The sequence below is a fragment of the Centroberyx affinis genome, unplaced genomic scaffold (genome assembly GCF_046629955.1).
Source record: "Centroberyx affinis isolate AG114_WGS23_722 - 3 ecotype Tasmania unplaced genomic scaffold, CSIRO-AGI_Caff_v1 ptg002673l_1, whole genome shotgun sequence".
Taxonomy (NCBI): Eukaryota; Metazoa; Chordata; class Actinopteri; order Beryciformes; family Berycidae; genus Centroberyx; species Centroberyx affinis.
In genome coordinates this window covers 15,639-36,586 of record NW_027280858.1, presented here as the reverse complement: position 1 = coordinate 36,586, position 20,948 = coordinate 15,639, and the positions used below count along the sequence as shown (strand labels likewise).

The window sequence follows — 20,948 nt, the reverse complement described above, 5'->3', positions numbered from 1 at the left end:
CAGATTTACAAACAGGCGTTATTTGGATACACTGACCACATATTTGGAATCTACATGGTTACTTTCTCGCCTGAAAAAATATTAAAACTTACTAAAGTGACACATTAACAGTCGTAGAGCCAAAATTAAAACCGCTTTTGTCCTGCTTTAAAATTCGCGCTATCGCTGCCGGCGAGTGCGAAATGCATTCTGGGATACTTGGTTGTATACTACAGTGTGAACAGTCTGCATACTTAATTTCATAATTAGTAGGCAGTATGCAGTACATACAGTACATACATATTGAGTATGTAGTAGGCAGTACGTTAGTATCCGGTTCCGAACAAGCCCCTGGTCTTAGATTTAAATGTGACTTTAAGCCAAACTTGCTATAGAAATGTATATTTACCTGTTCCTACTACTTCTTGGTTGTTGTAGATCTCTAATGTTTCTGTCTCTAAAGACTCTCTCTCTTCTTCAGGCTCTTTCCAAAAACCAGAGATTTGCCGTCTTTTATGAAACAGCTTCAGTATTTAAGCGTCCCACTCTGACAGGCCGACTCGTTGCCATAACAACAAAATTCTTAACTCAAGATTAGCCGGGGGGGAAGGTGGTTATCTTTCCTACCTCAAAATAAGTCAGTTGTAATATTTAAGTAACAGACAGTCTTAATTATACTATTCCAACCTGAGAATCTAAGACCAGTCTAAGGCTTAGACTAGACTCTTAAGACTCTAGACTCTTAAACTAGCTTTATGCAACTGGCCCTGGCCATTTCATTTTTAGTTTTCACTGTGACTGACAGCTGACAGTCTGGTCTGGTCTGATTTTGCCTACCTACAGCAAAACTTTCTCCACTGTGCTTTGTAGAAGAGTAACAGCTTAGTGAGTAGTAGGGGCAGGTGATATGACCACAATATGGATCACAATTTGCAGGTCTTGTTCCAGGTGTTAACACCTGAATTTCCCCTAGGGGATCAATAAATTGCAATCTTAATCTCAATCTTAATCTTAATCTTAATCTTAATCTTAATCCTAATCTTAATATCTACTGTTTTTTTCTGGTAGTCATTTTTGCCTGAGGTTTCAACAGTGCAGTTACTTAAACATTTTGAAGGCTTTTGAAGTATTTTGACACTTTATTTGGAACACTCACCTAAACATTTGATAAAAGTAAAATAAAACCTTACAATACTCTTTATCAGGTTTGGTCTTCAGGTGGTAAAATAATTTACTGGTGACAGTTGTGCTATAAAGCTTGCAAATGATAGTTTTCTGTTTTTATATCCAAACCATGTCCACATGATGGAGGGTGCCCCCGTTTTTAGACTATTTTTTCTTCATCTTTGTTTTCATTTGGTTGGATATTAGGAGGGGCGCTCATTTTACTTTCACTTTCACTTCATGAATAGTTTACCAGACGTCCAGGTGAAGATAATATTCTCACAAGACGTGACGTCTGGCTACATGACACTAGATTTTGTCTGGTCAGCTGTCTGCTAGTGGTGTCAAGTGTAAACTCAGAACTCCATCACAGAATTAAACTCTATGGATTGCCAGTGTTTACACAGTGTTTATGCTGCAGGCGTGTCCTGCTGGTTAGAGACGCCGTCCTGTAACTGCAAGGCACTGACCTACTATCTGGTTCCTCTTTGTGAGTCACACTGGATAAGACCATCAGCTAATGACTAACAAAATGTAAAAATCATCAGGATGGTAATCTAAGAAAGCAGGAACTCCCTGTGTGTTCTATTTCTAGCTTCCCGAAAGAATCCATGGTATGCTTTACCTAGCAGGTCATTATTCAGACCGGTCCTCCTCGTTGCATTACATAACAGCAGACAGCGGCTCTGTTCTCTGGGTGTAACCAACCGGACAGATAGGATGACAGGAGATAAGCTGAGGTAACAGAGGCTTCACAGTTGCGTCAGACATCTAACAACCACAACAGCTGGCAAAACCATGGAGATCCACTGCAAATTAGCTGTGCACAAATGACTAATTATACTGTATAACAATTAGGAGGGAAAAAGAGATACCTGATAAAGATAGTGGTGTGTGGGCATAGATACATTCAGTAAAGTGAACTGATAAGGTGGATTTGTTTCCAAATGTAGGTTACTGTGACACAGTAAACTGTCTTGTCTTTAGCCCTAGTCTCTACTCCAAAACACTCTGAGTTGTAGCTTGAGAAGAGTCAGCTCAGTTAACCTGAACAAACTGTTAGCTAGCTAACTAGCCAGCAAATACACAACATGCTAACGCTAACTGCTACTAGATACGTTAGCTAGTGTGCTAATCAGGTGTGTTAACAAGACAGTGATGGTTAGCTGAAAAAATCCACCAGACACAAAATAAACCAGATGGATCATGGATGAAATTCTCAGTTCCCAGCACAGAACTTAATCGTCTATTCCAGACGCTGAGTCATAAGTCTCGAAACACAATCATCTGTTCTCAGCCAGTGTTGCCAAGAGCTGAGAACCTCCAATATGGCCGCCAGAGGATGTTATATCACCTGAAAGTCCTCTATAGTAGCTGTTTCCTCTCCATCTCCCTCCCTCTTCTGGGGGGATGTTTCAGGGTGTTTCAGGGTGTTTCAGGGTGTTTCAGGGTGTTTCAGAGTGTTTCAGGGTGTTTCAGCGTGTTTCAGGGTGTTTCGGAGTGTTTCATAGTGTTTCAGGGTGTTTCGGAGTGTTTCAGCGTGTTTCATAGTGTTCCAGGGTGTTTCAGGGTGTTTTGGAATGTTTCATAGTGTTTCAGGATGTTTCAGGGTGTTTCAGAGTGTTTCATAGTGTTTCAGGGTGTTTCGGAGTGTTTCAGCGTGTTTCATAGTGTTTCAGGGTGTTTCGGAATGTTTCATGGTGTTTCAGAGTGTTTCAGGGTGTTTCAGAGTGTTTCATAGTGTTTCAGGATGTTTCAGGGTGTTTCAGAGTGTTTCATAGTGTTTCAGGGTGTTTGGAGTGTTTCAGCGTGTTTCATAGTGTTTCAGGGTGTTTCGGAATGTTTCATGGTGTTTCAGGATGTTTCAGGGTGTTTCAGAGTGTTTCATAGTGTTTCAGGGTGTTTCGGAGTGTTTCAGCGTGTTTCAGGGTGTTTCGGAGTGTTTCAGGGTGTTTCAGAGTGTTTCGGAATGTTTCATGGTGTTTCGGAGTGTTTCAGGGTGTTTCAGAGTGTTTCGGAATGTTTCATGGTGTTTCGGAGTGTTTCAGGGTGTTTCAGAGTGTTTCGGAATGTTTCAGGGTGTTTCGGAGTGTTTCAGGGTGTTTCAGGGTGTTTCGGAATGTTTCAGGGTGTTTCGGAATGTTTCATGGTGTTTCGGAGTGTTTCGGAATGTTTCATGGTGTTTCGGAGTGTTTCAGGGTGTTTCAGAGTGTTTCGGAATGTTTCAGGGTGTTTCGGAGTGTTTCAGGGTGTTTCAGAGTGTTTCGGAATGTTTCATGGTGTTTCGGAGTGTTTCAGGGTGTTTCAGAGTGTTTCGGAATGTTTCAGGGTGTTTCGGAGTGTTTCAGGGTGTTTCAGGGTGTTTCAGAGTGTTTCAGAGTGTTTCAGAGAGGTGTCAGGGTGTTTCACTGCTACTAGCGACAAGATTCTTTCTCATCCAGCTTCTCTCCACATCAGAAGTCAAACACCTCTGCTGGAAGATATTTTACTAGAGGACATTGCCCATTTCTTCGTTTAGAGTGTTGTTTTCCTTTGATTCATTTGTTTCCATGTTTAACATTGTTGATGCATTCTATAGAGACACTTTCATTCACTTAAAGTAGTTGATGTTGCTCGCCTCTCTAGCTGTGGCCAGAGGTTGTTGTTCAAGCCACAGCGACCTGTTGATGGCTATCATAGCTAATTGTCCACATTAGCGGAGTGAAGTGGTTCCAGATGGCTAGTAGCCACATGCTATTAGCTGTGGATGCTTAGTCTCTCTGTGACATATCATACACTGCAGCTTGTTGTGCAGTTGTTGCTGTTTGTTGGGCTTGGGGTCGGTGGACTCTAACAGGTCTCTAGTGTTGGCTGATGACTTTGGCCTTTAAAGTAAACATGGTTTCTTAGTTTGTGTGCTGATAGAGCGAGGAGGCCCGACACTGAGCACCCAAAGGTGTTCAGGATTAAAAATATCATGTATAAATAAAGTGGGAATGGGAAGGTGTCTCTGGGGTCTCTGCTACCCAAGAGACACCTTCCCATTCCCAGCTGACGCCCATGAACACTGAGCTGGGTTGGATAGCTGCTGGTGGGTAAGGTGTGTTACTCTCTGGCCTAAGTGAGGCTTGTGGTTTTTGTCATTATAATGTAGGGCAAAGATCAAGCAAAAATCCCTAGAAATTTATTAGGAAGCCAAATCTAAAGGAAGGTCTTACCAGGGAGTACCCAGGACCGATGTTCCCTCCAGCTGACAGATTGGTGACATACAGACAGGGATGTGGGATGGAGGAAAGGACAGAAGGAAAAGCATAAATTAAGACATTTCTGACTGTGCAACTGATTTTTGATCAAACTGGTGGTTGTGATGCCTTACAATGATCACCGACTGGAAGTTTACTGTCTAATAATTCATCAAACTGACCAAATAAAATCCTGTCAGTCCCTACTTCTATAATTTATCACATTGACCAAACAATGACAGTATCTTGTCCGTCATCAGTCAGAAATTCATTGGATATCGGCGGGTTTGGAAGTTTTTAGAGGTAAATGATATTACATGCAGGGACTTCACTGTACCAGTCGGCCCGGCGGTGCCTCCAGCTGTCTGTCCTCGCTGAAGGCCGAATCGACAGCCGAAGCCGAAGCGGAAACCTTCGTTCCACTGGATTCTGGGAATGATTTAGATGGCTGCAGCTTGGCAGCGCCACAAAGAATGTGTTCCTATTTAATGATGCAGGTCTCTGCGTTTTGCTCTTTTTCCTTATAAGGCTGTTGAGTTTTTCTATATGAGACACAACTGGAGAAATCACATAGAAACATCTGACCTTCAGCAGCACAGGAGCTTTATTCACACTGGACAGACTGACTGCTGACAGCAGCACAGTTCATACTGATATAGATACTAACAACACTAAAAACACTGGTGTGGTTTCTTTTGAGGTTTCTTTTGTTGTTTCTTTTTAGCTTTTTCAACGTTTTCATTCTTGGTCCAAACACTTGATCTTTCTTGGGTTTTTTTTGGCTGAATTGAATTGGCTGCTGTCTGAAATTCTCTAATTTCTTTTCAGAACACATTATTCTCTGCCATTTTTATTGTCATGATGTAGCTTGAGTTTACCTGTGGTGTCGTTTCTCTCTCCTCATCACGTCTTTTCTTTAGAAAGTATTTCTCTACACTCATCAACTTGGTTAGCTAACGTTTTCTAATATTAACTTTTGCTAACTTTTGCAATCTGGTGATGAATTAAAACGGGAACAGTCAGCTGTTTAAAAGCTGGGAAGTGAACGCCGCCATGATTGTTGTCGCTCTGAGGCGTTTCCAGATGACGTCAATCTGCTTTGCTGCTGTGATTGGTCAAACACTTTAATAACTGACAACTAACAACAACCAATCGGTCAGGGCGAGAAATTATGTCAGTGAATCATTGTTGGACAGGCTTGACCAGACCGCTACACTGCAAAAAATATTAAGGCAGTTCAACTTCAAAACATAAGTTTCCTTGCTGCCTTAAACTTGTGAGTTGACTGAAGTAGTACTGAATAGTTCGGTCAAAGATCATTAGTTAGTTGTTCTAATGTAGAAAAGCTAACTGAGTGAACTTAAGACAATAAGTTCAATCAACAAATGTCTAGTCATGCTGATTTGTGTTTCCAAGTTGAATGCATTAATTGATGAACTGAAATCCAGTGTTATTTATTTTTTCAGAAGGTTTGCTAGGTTTAAGTTTGAGTTCCTCTTGTATCACATGATCAATACACAGTTCAGCATATAGTCTGCAGCTGCAATACACTTGTAGTGGATTGTACTTGCCATGTGCATCAGAGAGAAACTTACTTGATTGTGAATTCCCAGATACATAGATAAGATAGATAGTAGATTTTATCATGGTTTTTTATTAATTTTTTTTTTTAAATCAGAAATTAACCTATGATTCACCAAACATACATACATAACAAGTCTCTATTCTGTAACTTCATTCAAACCAGAAGAAGGAAGAGTTTCTGGAGAGTTAAACCGAATGCAATGCATACTGGGAAGTCTGCTAATAAACTAACAGTGTTGAGTTTAGTGAATGCTTTATAAGGTGTTCTTTCAACTCATAATTTTAAGTCACAAGATGTGAACTCATGATTTTAAGTCATGAAGCTCATAACTAGCACTTTTAAGTTGAAACTGACAAACACATCTATAGACATTGTGTTAATGGATAAAGATGAGTTGATTTCACTAAATTGCACTATGAGTTTTTACAGTGTACAAATCACCATGCAAATTCTAAAAGTGCTAAAGACTGAGATTCATGGAGGCTGGGCACCAGGCAAATGAGACGCATCATTCCCTGAAGTTTCGTGAAAATCCAATCAGTGGCGTCCGAGATGATGTGTGTGACGGATCAACAGACCGGGCCGGTCCATGTCATCATGGGCGACACTGAGAAGGTTTTCTGTTGAGGAGTTGATATACAGAGACAACTAAAATCTGTGTTTTATGTATTTTTATTATCGACTCAGAAAGACCAAAAGAGTCACCTGAGGTAAACAGCAAAGGAAACCAGACTGTCCTGCTCTTCTCTCACTCTGTTCAGCTGCACAGTGAGAAAGACGGGAAGGAAGTGGAGGAGCTGATGGTCTGCTGCTCTGTGCATCACAGACTGACAGCTGATCTATGGGAAACCTGTAGACAAAAGGCTATATATATATATAATGAAGCTCAGGAAAGGTAGAAACGGGTCTGTTGTTCAGTCAGAACAGAGAGCAGGAAGAAGCAGAGACCTCTCACTCTGCCTCTACTTCCAGAACCCACAAATGGACCTGACTCTGCTCTCAGTGTGTTGGTGGTAATGTTAAAGTAGGGAGATATGCTCTTCTGTTAGATATTAATGTTAAACTAGTGAGATATGTTCGTCTGTTGCAGATATCTCCTGTTAAAAACATTTAAGGTTTATTAGGAAGATGTTGCTGTTACTTTATTGTCACATACATGAGCCGGTCTGTGATAATATGGGGGCTCGTCTGGGATCCATATGTCTGTAACATATGGGGGCTCGTCCAAATTTTTTTTTTTATCCTTAGTTTAGCACTCGCTTTGCTTTGTTTTGTTTAACTTTGTTAGCTCTATTGTAAGCATGGTCAGAGAGAGGCTGCGCTGCAATGGTAGTGGTTTGGGGAGTTATACGTCAGAGTATTTGGTTTTGTTTGGTTTAGTTTGTGCTTTGGTTTGGCTTACTGTATGTCCCCACTGGTAAGTTATTCCCATTTCATTGATTGCCTGGTATCATTTATATGTGCCAGTAGTTTTGTGGTGTTTGGTGAGGGGAGAGCCATCTCTGGCATCCGCCAGCGCTGGAGATGTTTGTTTGGTGGGGACCTAGGGCCTTGGTGTTTTAGCAGTACTGGTTTGGGTAGCCTAGCCTGGTAAGTTTTGGAGCATTATTGTGTATTTCCCTCTTAGGTATAGCAGTGTTTCCCCTTTGGGTTTCACTGGTTTCCTTTTGGTAGTGTTGTGACGAACGTGGAAGGAGCAGTTGTCTCGGGAGCACGTCCCTGGTCTCGAGAGGGTTGTCGGCTTGCCGATCGCTTTTCTCACACCAGAGGGTTTTAGTGTGTAAATACCCACCACAAGTAGTCGCATGAAGACTAGGGTTGTATTTAGCTAGTTACTGGTTAGGTAGCTAGTGGGGAAGCTCTGTTTGGATAGGCTGCCCGACCATGTGTGCTGGGTGCACTGTAGCCATGTCTGGTCCTTTTTTTTTTTTTTTTTTTTTTAGTTAGAATTTGAATGGATAGAACAGTCCCTCCCATTCAAATCAATGCTCCTGGATGGTCGGAGCGGTGGCCATTTTTATGTGTACCTGTCCATAATATAAAACCTAGCAGAGTAGGTTAAGTGGAAAACTGCTGTTGTCTCTGTCCGTCTGTTTGCTGTCAGCGGGGGGCGGAGCTACTCAAGGATTTTTGGACCGATTGGGTTTAATCGCGCTAAATTACTGTTGGCAAGTCGTCACATTTTATTCATTTAACGTTAATCTTGTAACATTACAAAGCTAACCCACTCAAACTGTGTGGCAGCCAGTGTGACACACTTTACAAACTTCCGTTGTCACCATAGAAACTAACCATAGACGCCATTTTTTGGTGTACCAACCAAAATACCATAGAAAACCGTGGAAAGACCGTTTTATCCAGTCAAATTCTGTGGTTGTGCCTGCCTTGCTTGTCTATTTCTGCTTCAGTTAGTGATTTCCTACGTTTCCCAGAATGACGACAACCCCCAGAGGAGTGCAGAGAACTTGTGTTTCAGCTGTGGGTTAAAAGTTGCATTCTGGTCTCTCTCCTGCTCCTGTGGGTGGAGAAACTGGTCTCTCTCCTCTTCTACGATGGATCTCTCCCTGTATGATTGTTGGACGTCTCTTGGTGCAAAATGGCGGCTCTAGAAAGAAGCCCTCGCTCTTTGATTCTGAGGGACTGACACCAAAACCTGACGTTTACCGCTGAGGTTTTACATCCTGAAACATTTTCTCATATTAAACTCCACTGGAGCTGCTGGAAACATCTGGAGGTGACGTCACCTCATCTACGATTGGCCGGTTATCCACCAAGAAGACACAAACACAACAAACTACTGAATGGAGCCAGGAATGCAACATACATACAAGTGTTTTAGGGTGGAATTTTCCTTTAACACACTTTTACAGATCATAAGATGGGACAGTTTTTTTTTTTACTAAGGAGTGATTCATCCTCCAGAACATAGACAGTCTTTGTTCCAAGGCAGCACCCTGGGGTGTCGAGTGCTGTAGGGTGCTGCTGTCTTTGTCAGGAAGGATGCTGGTAAAGACGCTCCATGTGAGGTTTATTTGGCTTCCTGTTTAACAGAGAGACAGAGGATCCAGGCTGGTGACAGGAATCTGACCGTCTCACACACACACACTCACACACACACACACATACACACACACACACACACACACACACACACACACGTCCACAGTAGGAATCCCTGTGTGTTTTCTCTCTGTTCTCAGCCTGTAATCTGTCTCAGCTGCTCCTGGATCTGTTTGTTATGTTTGGGGTAACTTGTGTCACAACTTATTCATCTTTGTCTGTGTGTTAGAAATCTGGTTTTAAATGACAAGCCGCGTTTCTCTGAACTCTCTGCTTTCATTCTCTCTCTCTCTCTCTCTCTCTCTCTCTCTCTCTCTCTCTCTCTCTCTCTCTCTCTCTCTCTCTCTCTCTCTCTCGCAGCTAGTGGAAGTCACTCTGTTGGTCAGTTGGTCCCAAAAAATGTCAGAAACCTTACTGCACATGTGTCGTTACGTGACTCAGTGACACAGACTGTATGAGCCGGACCGCTGCAGCATCACTTTGAGTTTATCTCAGTTGGGGAAGCAGAGGTTTTCCACACCAGAGATCCAGGGGCCGGATTCACAAAACCCTCTTAAGAAAAAAAAATCTTCTCAAGTGCCATTTTTTTCTTAACTTTAGTCTTAAAAACAGTTCTTATATATTTTCTTAACTTTCTTCTTATGTTTCTTAATAATAAAAAACTTAGGAATAAATGATATTCTTGAAATTAAAGTTCTCAAATTTGTTCTTGATTTTTTTCTTAACTTTAAGACGGCCCTTCACCTGTCTTAAAACTCCTACAGTGAAAAGGTAAGTCTAATATCATATATTTAAACACATTTTAGACAAGTAGGTTATAGTTCAAAGTCTTCATAGGTTCCCCTACACCTAACATTAAGATGAACATTTATTGTAAAGCTTTATTTGGTGTAGGGCCAGGTAGGCCTCTGTCTCATGTCTGTTGGAAATAAGCTGCACATTTTACAGTTACCACAGCAACCAATGTTTAAATCTTTGCTCTAGTTGCTCTAAATAGGTTTTTCCAATTGTTTTGTAGATGAAATCACTTTGGGTTGCCTCCTAGCCTTGTCTCCTAGCCTCCTAGCCTTGTCTCCTAGCCTCCTAGCCTTGTCTCCTAGCTTCAATGGCAGTAAGCCCAAAGTTTATTAACCAGAATTAATTCAGGCCCTATTTTGAGAAGTTCTTAAGTAGGAAAATTCAAGAAATTCGTTACTAACACTGTTACTAAGAAAATATTGAAGAATTGCAAGAGAGCCTTCTTAAGAACTTCCTAAAATTTCCTCTTATGTCATTTCTTAAGAACTATCTAAAGAACACATTGGTGAATCCGGCCCCTGGTTGTAAAGTCAATTTAGTGCTGCTGTTTTTTCATGCATGCTGTCTTACCCCCTCAACATGCAGGCCTACACTGTTTTAAACCGTTGCAGTCTAACTCTTGGATGTGCGTGTTGGCGGTGGCGCCGCACGCTGCCAAGCGTCCCGGTTGGTCCTTCTCACAGCGCCAAGCTGCTCGCAGCTTGTTACGAATAACGAAGTGCTTGTTTCTCTCTCTCTTTGTCAGTAGCAGGAGCTTCATCTCATTTTAACTAATCTTATATTATGTGACTCCAGGAATGTGCTGATGACCAGATTTTCTCAGAAGTCTCTCCCTCTCTCTCTTGCTGAGAACACTGTTGACGTCTTTTGGGGAGAGTTTCAGTGAACAGATATTTATTTTTGGTTTTTCATATGACAAAACAAAGAAGAAAAAAGGCTGTTTGATTTTTGTTTTGGACACGTAAAACTACCAATCTACTTCAGTAGGAAACAGAAAATAGAAAGTGGTCAGAGGTCTAACTGCTTGTTAGTATTCAAGAGTTTAGTGAAAGCATGAATATTACTGGAACACAAATATGATGTTAAAATGGAAGACTTTTTGAAGTATATGGGATACATGAAAGTGTATTATTTTCTTTAAAGGATGGAGAAATTACTTTTGTGGATGTAATGGCCTACTTTATATTCATTGATTTATTTAGTTTGTGGTTGTCCTTGTTGTAAACAAACTGTAAAACTCAGTCTATCTTTAAACCGGACTGTAAAGCTCAGTCTGTCTTTACACAGGATTGTAAAGCTCAGTCTATCTTTAACTGGACTGTAAAGCTCAGACTTTCTTTACACCGGACTGTAAAGCTCAGTCTGTCTTTAACTGGACTGTAAAGCTCAGCCTGTCTTTAAACCCGACTGTAAAGCTCAGTCTATCTTTAAACCTGACTGTAAAGCTCAGACTGTCTTTAAACAGGACTGTAAAGCTCAGTCTATCTTTAAACCGGACTGTAAAGCTCAGTCTGTCTTTACACAGGACTGTAAAGCTCAGTCTATCTTTAAACCCGACTGTAAAGCTCAGTCTGTCTTTAACTGGACTGTAAAGCTCAGTCTATCTTTAAACCGGACTGTAAAGCTCAGTCTGTCTTTAAACCCGACTGTAAAGCTCAGACTGTCTTTAAACCGGACTGTAAAGCTCAGACTGTCTTTAAACTGGACTGTAAAGCTCAGACTGTCTTTAACTGGACTGTAAAGCTCAGTCTATCTTTAAACCTGACTGTAAAGCTCAGACTGTCTTTAAACAGGACTGTAAAGCTCAGTCTATCTTTAAACTGGACTGTAAAGCTCAGTCTATCTTTAAACCGGACTGTAAAGCTCAGTCTGTCTTTAAACCCGACTGTAAAGCTCAGACGGTCTTTAAACCGGACTGTAAAGCTCAGACTGTCTTTAAACTGGACTGTAAAGCTCAGACTGTCTTTAACTGGACTGTAAAGCTCAGCCTGTCTTTAAACCCGACTGTAAAGCTCAGTCTATCTTTAAACCCGACTGTAAAGCTCAGACTGTCTTTAAACCGGACTGTAAAGCTCAGTCTATCTTTAAACCGGACTGTAAAGCTCAGTCTGTCTTTACACAGGACTGTAAAGCTCAGTCTATCTTTAAACCGGACTGTAAAGCTCAGTCTGTCTTTAAACCGGACTGTAAAGCTCAGACTGTCTTTACACCAGACTGTAAAGCTCAGACTGTCTTTAAACCGGACTGTAAAGCTCAGACTGTCTTTAAACCGGACTGTAAAGCTCAGACTGTCTTTACACCAGACTGTAAAGCTCAGTCTATCTTTAAACCAGACTGTAAAGCTTTACTTGGTGGTTGGTGGTCATTCTGGTTCTGGAGCCTGGTGGAGGTCCAGCACAGTGTCTTGTTGTAGGTCTTTCCTGCTCTATGTATTTCCTGCTGTAGGTATTTCTTGTTGTAGGTATTTCCTGCTATAGGTGTTTCTTTTGTAGGTGTTTCTTGTTGTAGGTGTTTCTTGTTGCAGCTGTTTCTTGTTGTAGGTGGTTCATGCTGTAGGTGTTTTTTTCTGTTGTCGGTGTTTCTTGTTGTAGGTGTTTCTTGTTGTAGGTGTTTCTTGCTGTAGGTGTTTCCTGCTGTAGGTGTTTCTTGTTGTAGGTTTTTTTTGTTGTAGGTGTTTCTGCTGTAGGTGTTTCTTGTTGTAGGTGTTTCTTGTTATAGGTGTTTCTTGGTGTAGGTGGTTCATGCTGTAGGTGTTTCTTGTTGTAGCCGTTTTTTGTTGTAGGTGGTTCATGCTGTAGGTGTTTCTTGTTGTAGGTGTTTCTTGGTGTAGGTGGTTCATGCTGTAGGTGTTTCTTGTTGTAGATGTTTCTTGCTGTGGGTTTCAAGGTTTGTCTGCTTTGTCTGACTCTGATTCTCTCCAGAAGAAAACAGTTTTTTGGTGTTTAGGCTTCAGTCGTGTTGTTTTCATGACTCACAGAAACATCTTGTCAATCTGACATGTTACATAATGCAAATTATTCATGGTTGGTCCAGTGTCCTGAGGCAATGTTTTACTTCCCAGAACAACATTAACAGAACAGCAAACTGTGTGTGTGTTTGTTTGTGTGTTTGTGTGTGTGTGTGTGTGTGTGTGTGTGTGTGTGTGTGTGTGTGTGTGTGTGTGTGTGTGTGTGTGTATGTGTTCAGGATGTCTTGTAAACACTGCGCTTCCTTGTTGTCTTTAGCTGTCATCAGCCAGTAGCCATGCCAACGAGGCACTCGGCCAATCAGAATGTTGATCCAGTGCATAATTACCTCATACATTCTCATAACCTTTGAAGGGACTAAAATATAACACTTCAACTGATGCCAAGTTATTAGATTATTGGTCTGATGTGATTTCCTATATTGGGCATATTGCAGCAGAGATCAGCCTATTTCCACTAAAGTTCTCAGAGTTTAATTACTGATAGTTTGACCTGACGGCCTTTCAGCTAGGATGAAAACATTTCATATTTAATAATGTTGATGGAAGCAGGCCAGGGCCAACCACTAATTACAAATACTTTTATAATTTGTTTTATCCTCCTGAGTTGTCAGATGGGCTGGGTTTACCACATAGGACAATAGAATAAATCTAACTTTCTTTGTTGCTACTTACCTGTGGCTTCACTCAGGGGGTCTATTCTGGGTCCAGCTCTTTTCTCCATATATATGCAACTCTCGGGTCATATAATAACAAATATATTCTTAATTTTTACTGTTATGCTGATGATACCCCACTGCACCTCTCAGTAAAACCAAGTGATATCAAGCAGTTCCTTACATGACTCAAAACTGGATGTCTCTTAATGTTCACTGTGTTGCCTGTTGCTCAGAGTGTTGCACATCTACATTGCCCAGGTGATTGCCCAGTCCATCACCTCCCTCTGTAGAAAGTTAAGCTGACCTCAGCGCTGTGATGCTTCATGAAGGGCGAGGCAGCAGAGCCAGAGCTTCCTGTCTGCATGGATAGATGATTCTGTTTATGTCAGCCATCTTTAATAACACACAGTGTCCTGACAGGGTCAGTCCACTCTCATCATCCAGGAGGACTTTCACATGAACCCTGCTTGACCTCCAGTCAGTTCTGTTCTCATCTTCACAGAGTTCATCTAAGACACAGGAAGCTGGACCAGCTAATCAACATAATAGCTAGCCAATGTCAAATAGAGTGTGATATGCCCAGCAGATAAGCTGTTAAATTTTGTCTGAGTCTGGAAAGTTAGTCTACTACTCACAAAAATAAATCTTATCAGCAAGGTAGTGAACTGAGCTGGTAAAGTAGCAAGTGTGGCCAGCAAAACTGTGTATTTGGCCAGTAAAGCAGTGAATTTGGGCATTAAAGTGATAATCCACAAGATTGTTGTTTTTCTTGGATTTTGATACCTTTGGTGATCAGCGTCTTATATATATTGACCGTCTTTTATTTATTCCAGTTAGGCTGCTGTTACTGCTTCCATAAACACAAACCGCATCATGTCCTGTGCAGGAAAGGAATTTTCCTGAGAAAGAAGGACCCACGCATTGGAGTTTAGAACAGTAAATATAAAAAAGGTCAATCACTGTTGTGTGGTATCAATCGGCAATAGAGGGTAGTAACAAAGACGTTTGTTTGAAGAAGTTGCAGATTATTACTTGAAGAGAATTTGGCCAATATAGTTGTGATTTTGGCCAGCAAAGTGGTGGACTTGGCTAATAAAGTGGTGGACTTGGCCAGTGTAGTATTGAATCCTTTGTGGCAGAGGGTCTGAAGTGTCCTGTTTGGTCCTTTAAACCTCATGGTGGTTTACTGGACGTTGCTGCTGAGGAGCCGCTGGGCCTGGCAGGACGGGTGCAGATGGTATTCGGGCCCGTCTCCATGGCTTCCAGCAGCTAGCGTCTGACATCCCATAAATCCAGAGGCCAGAGCGTGGTAGGACGGTGTTACCGTGGCGACGTCAGTCTGTCAGCACTGGCTCTGTGGAGAGTATTAGTGTCTGTCTGTCGGTTTAAATGGCTGCTGATGGGCAGAGGAGATGAGGCCCATTTAGGCTGGAAGGGGCAGATTTTTGTTGTTCCTGTTGCCATGACAACCGACTTCCTGTTACTATGATGGGATGTGGTGACTGCCTGTGTGTGTGTGTGTGTGTGTGTGTGTGTGTGTGTGTGAGAGAGAGATATGTGAAGTAAGAGCACAATTTTGCGCAAGCTGTAAATACTGTATGCTTTTTCACATATTGCTTTTTCATATTCTCATTTTTCATCCGATTTGTCAAATGCATTCCAGCAGTTATTTAGTGAGGAAGTGTTGTAATTTGCTGTTTTGGTGAATCCACTTTCCCTCAACCTGCCTCGTCTGCTTCTGCTGCAGTTAGTGATTTCCTACGTTTCCCAGAATGCATTTCAACAACCCCCAGAGAAGGGGCCTGGACTTGTGGCATTCACCTGTGGGTTTTACATGTAGGTGGAGAGAGAGATACCAATAGCTCAGTGAGAAAACCCCAACCTGTCTCTCTGCTGCAGTGCATTCTGGTCTCTCTCCTGCTCCTGTGGGTGGAGAAACTGGTCTCTCTCCTCTTCTCTGATGGATTTCTCCCTGTATGATTGTTGAACGTCTCTTGGTGCAAAATGGCGGCTCTAGAAAGAAGCCCTCGCTCTTTGATTCTGAGGGACTGACACCAAAACCTGACGTTTACCGCTGAGGTTTTACATCCTGAAACATTTTCTCATATCAAACTCCACTGGAGCTGCTGGAAATATCTGGAGGTGAGACGTCACCTCGTCTGTGATTGGCCGGTTATCCACCAAGAAGAAAAACACAACAAACTACTGAATGGAGCCAGAAAAGGCAAAGTTCATCACCAAGAGCTCAAGTGTTTTAGGGGAATTTTTCCTTTACCAGTCTACAGAAAGCCATACAGAATATGTAGTATGTAGTGTGTGTGTGTGTGTGTGTGTGTGTGTGTGTGTGTGTGTGTGTGTGTGTGTGTGTGTGTGTGTGTGTGTGTGTGTGTGTGTGTGTGTGTGTGTGTGTGTGTGTGTGTGTCCCCTTTAGTTATTATTTGATTCATTACTTTCATTTCTTCTTCTTGTTGTTCCTGGTTTCCTCTGTTATCTGCTCCCTCGCTCTGTAAACTTATGAATATTAAATCTGACAGTGTTTCCTCAGTGAAGTATTGAGCGGGCCAGGGGTCGTGACCTCTGACGGAAACAAACAGGAAATAGTTTCATTCCGTTCTGGAAAACCCCCAAAGCTTCTCCTTGTTTAAAGGAACCTCGTTTGGTTTTCCTCAGTCCCTCCTCCCGTCCGTCCCGTTCCACCTTGGATCAAACGAAGCCAGTCTGAAGCATTAGTGGGTCATTTTTCTCACCCAGATCTTGTTTTGTTGGTTTTTGTTTCCCAGGAGCATCACATTGTAATAATTCATTGAGTGCAGAAAAGGAAACCAAGCAGAAAAATCTCTGTCTGCTTTTGCAATAAATTATCCCGCTGTAGCAATATTCAGCAACACACCGAACACAGCTGTTTACTTCCAAATGTCCAGCCAATTTCACACACATTTTTTGACATGTTGCAAAAAATAAAATGTGAAATAGATGTGTTTCCATCAGCTGGGTTGAAGTGAATAAATCGGCTTCCAGAAAAATGAAAAGGGAAAGAATTGATTAGTATTGGGAACGTTGTTATTGTTCTTTAGTGTCAGCTAATGCTGGAATATATCATGCGTTCATCTGAAGACAAAGCAAAGAAACGGACTCCGCAATATTCTAATGTACCAAGTAGTGGATTTTCTGAAGTGCATTTCTGTTCTTAGAAGAGTGCTATACCATTATCATCATCATTATCATAGTAGTAGTAGTAGGCAAGGCAAGGCAGCTTTATTTGTATAGCACATTTCATACACTGGGGCAATTCAAAGTGCTTTACAATTTAAAAAGTGCAAAATTACAGACAAGAGATACAAAAGATACTACCAGTAGTAGTAGTAGTAGTAGTAGTAGTAGTAGTACCATCTGTGAGCAAGAATTGCAACATCAACAGGTGTCTGGTACAGCTTATGTATGTGTGTGTGTGTGTGGGCGGATGGGGGGGGGATGTTTTGAAACTCCAGTGGGGGAGTTTATGTTACAAAACAGAGAGAGAGAGATTGATGGTGATATAATAGTTTTTGGTGAAACCAGGTCAGTTATGATGAAAAGGCTCTGACACTGCCAGATGGGAAACTAAACCTGATCCTCCTCCTGCTGTACTGTCAGGTCTTCAGATAACAGGCAGATCTCCTGTCCGGTCCGGTCCGGTCCAATCCGGTCGGTCTCAGTCTGTCTGAAGTCCTGTTGATCTGGTGAAACTCGGTCCCTCTGTCACCTCACTGTCCCGTCGCTCAGGATCACACACATCCTGACGGCCGCAGGAGTGTTAGGAATCTGGGAGGACGCTAAGCAGGAAGCTGCTGAGGTGACGAGAGTTACCGTCCCGTCCCGTCCCGTCCCATCCCGTCCCTTCCCACCCTGCCCCGCCCCGTCCCGCCCGGGCCAGACGCTCAGATTGGCTCGATAGACCGCTGGTATTAGAGCTACTGGGTTACTTGATTACTCCTGTTGGGATTTTAAATTAATTTTCTCTTTCCTGTAGCACTGTGAGATTTGACTTTAATGAAAAGTGTATAAAGAAAATTATTTAATTTTTACATTGGCAAAAACATCTTCATCACTTATTTAAAGGTAAACTAAAGACCAAGATATTGTCTTCCCTCGCATAATAATTCCATCATTATGTTCCTTCCCCTCTCTGCTCTGATTCATTGGTAGCTGTGTTGATGTAATATCCTATACAAGCTTCTGTTTTTGTCTTAGTAAACTGTATAATCTGTAAACAAAGTGGGTTTCTCACCTCACCTGCATTTATTTTCCATTTCATTTTTTTTTGCTTTTTATTTTAATGTTTAACAACAGCGTAATAAGAAGAATAAGAAAATAACTACCACTGCAAATCATAATTTTGTATTATTATTATTATTATTATTATTATTATTATTGTTATTATTATTATTATAATTATTATTATTAGCAGTAGTAGTAGTCGTAGTATTTTGCAGGACTGTGAATAACGGTTGTTTGTGTCTGTCTTGCAGAGAAGCTGTATAACTCTCACGGCCCTGAGCTCCGGCGCTCCCTGTTCTCCCTGAAGCAGCTGTTCCAGGTGAGTCCTCCTCCTTCCTCCACCTCCACGCTCCCATTAACATCATGTCTTTCTTTTTCTCTCTTTCCTAAACCCGCTGACATATTGTTCAGTAAACCACGATAACAGTATAAAGTAACTTTTTGTTTAAATCTCTACTGATCAATAAAGACCCTTTTCACCAACATGGCTGATGTTCTCCTGCTTCGTCTTAACATTGCTGGCTATGGTGAGAACTGAGCTATAACCTGCAAAGATAAAGAGGAAGTAAATCAGCCATGTTTATGAAAAAGGTCTATTACCTAACCTACTGTATGCCACACTAGTCCAACACACAGAATGTAGGTCTAGTTGTGTACGCGGCTGATTCAGACTCCAGGGGCCGGATTCACCAATGTGTTCTTAAGATAGATCTAAAGAAATGACATAAGAGGAAATTTTAGGAAGTTCTTAAGGAGGCTCTCTTGCAATTCCTCAATATTTTCTTAGTAACAGTGTTAGTAACAAATTTCTTTAATTTTCCTACTTAAGAACTTCTCAAAATAGGGCCTGAATTAATTCTGGTTAATAAACTTTAGGCTTACTGCCATTGAGGCTAGGAGACAAGGCTAGGAGGCTAGGAGACAAGGCTAGGAGGCTAGGAGACAAGGCTAGGAGACGAGGCTAGGAGGCAACCCAAAGTGCTTCCATCTACAAAACAATTGGGGAAAAACCGATTTAGGGCAACTAGAGCAAAGATTTAAACATTGGTTGCTGTTGGTAACTGTAAAATTTGCAGCTTATTTCCAACAGACATGAGACAGAGGCCTACCTGGCCCTACACCAAATAAAGCTTTACAATAAATGTTCATCTTAATGTTAGGTGTAGGGGAACCTATGAAGACTTTGAACTATAACCTACTTGTCTTTTTCTTAGGAAGAAACATAAGAAGAAAGTTAAGAAAATATATAAAAACTGTTTTTGAGAATAGCGTTTTTTCCAATTTTTTTTCTTAAGACTAAAGTTAAGAAAAAAATGGCATTTGAGAAGATTTTTTTTCTTACGAGGGTTTGGTGAATCCAGCCCCAGGTTTCATCCTGATGTTGACTCCTCTTGTCCTGGATGTCAGGATCAACCTGCTGACCTGTTGCATCTGTTCTGGTCTCGTCCGTCCATGCCGTCACACTTAACGGTCAAATATTTCCCAAACCTTCTCAGACCGGTATCAAGTCACTGACTCTAGTCCCATCTGTGCCCCCTTGAGCCTCTTCGGCCCTGGGGACTCGCTCCATGCCAAACGAGGCCCATAATGTCGTAGCTGTTACTGCTCTTTTGGGTCACTGTCGTTTTCTCCTTTCATGGAAACATCAATCTGCACCATCTCTGTCCAGATGGATTAAGGGACATCATGGACTTTTTGAAACTAGAGAAGATTAGGGTACCACTTTATTTCAGTAGTCCACATGTCAGTTGTCTGTTGAGACTAATCTTGTTGACAGTCAAGTAACATTCAACCAACCACTAGCAGACTGTAATTGGCATCTCAAGTGCTGATCAACAGATTTCATCAACTGAGTTACTGTTGGCTATTAGCAGGGAGAAACACATTCCTACATAAGGAATAGTTTCATGAGTGAATTGCCTTACTGTCCTATAACCCAAACTTTTTTTTATGTGATTAACATTTAACCTAATCCTAGCCTTTACCAAGTTCTTTTACATGCCTAAAGGGTAATTAATACTTCTGTGTTGAAGTACCGCTGTAGCTTACCTGCGCCTCCCCAAAAATGGGAGATGACTGCAAGAACTGTGGTTGTGAGTATCCAGCTGATATCGACAGATGGTGAAGACAACATGGAGCAGATAGAAGAGAGATGAGCAGAGGAGGTTCAGATATGTTCATCTGTGCAATGACAATTATAAAGCCGGCCCGATTGATTGATTGATTGATTGATTTTATTAATGGATATAGAAGACAATGAATCCAAGGGATAACATGTAAAAGTGAGAACACTTATTTCCAACATGGTCCCTGATGTCAGAAAACAGGACAGACAGTAACACATAACATCCACAGAATCCTCTAAAACAACAAGCAACAAAAATCCAAAGACAACCTTAATATAAAAACAACAGACATGAAACTTCAATCCCTGTCCTCATATCTTCCCTTTTAGTCACAATCAATACGTCCTAACAGCATTTCACAAATCAAAACATAATGATGAAGAAAAAACACAATATGCTCACAGGACCTGCCTGTCATTATCTATCTGGTCATCTTACCCCAGAGATGAGCCCAGACCTGACCTCTAAAAACCTCTCTGGATTCTGACAGTTTGATGCTAAGTGGAAGGCTGTTCCACAGTAAGGTCCCTGTATAAAAAAAAAAGGAGCTCCGAGCTACGCTGTTTACTCGTGGCACCTTGCATGAGCGCACACTAGCCCTGGTGTTGTGTCCATGCTGTGTATGGACTATCTGCGAGCCCAGGTAGTCAGGGGCAGCACCACTGATGATGTTACACATGTGGTTGAGTTTCAGCTGTTTCACCCTGAGCTGCACTGGCAACAGGCCCACCTTCTTGAATTCGTTACCTCCTACGTTACCTGGGAGGTACATTTAGTAAATAACGAATGATGTTATTTTGCATAACCTGGATCTTGTTCCTTAGTTTCGTTGTCAAGCCACTGTACCATGCAGAACAGGCGTTTTCACTGAGTTCCTAGTGAAAAATATCCAGAACATGAGTTTCAGAGAATGTAAACACTACTTCTTCTGTTCACAAAGCACGCCACTGCCATCTAGTGTTCCAGTGTTCTACGACCAGAATCACCAACGCAGAAATATAAATTCTCGCACCGCCAGAGACACCTAGGGCGAAGCTACTAGGTACTTCGACCCAGAAGTATAATTTGGCCTTAAAGAGAAGTTGTGGATTGTCTACTAACAGTCTAGTGACAACTTAGAGGTAGTAGATGCTC

The 20,948-nt window shown here is 41.7% G+C and overlaps 1 protein-coding gene across 1 annotated transcript in view; it reads left to right on the top strand.

The window, feature by feature from the left end:
• The window catches only part of LOC139657351 (FH1/FH2 domain-containing protein 3-like), a 35,862-nt gene that overhangs the window by 1,286 nt on the left and 13,628 nt on the right, over nt 1–20,948 (top strand). Inside the window, exon 2 of the mRNA XM_071535151.1 lies at nt 17,940–18,007. Within this exon, the coding sequence (XP_071391252.1) occupies nt 17,940–18,007 (68 nt within the window). The remainder of the gene's footprint in view (nt 1–17,939; nt 18,008–20,948) is intronic.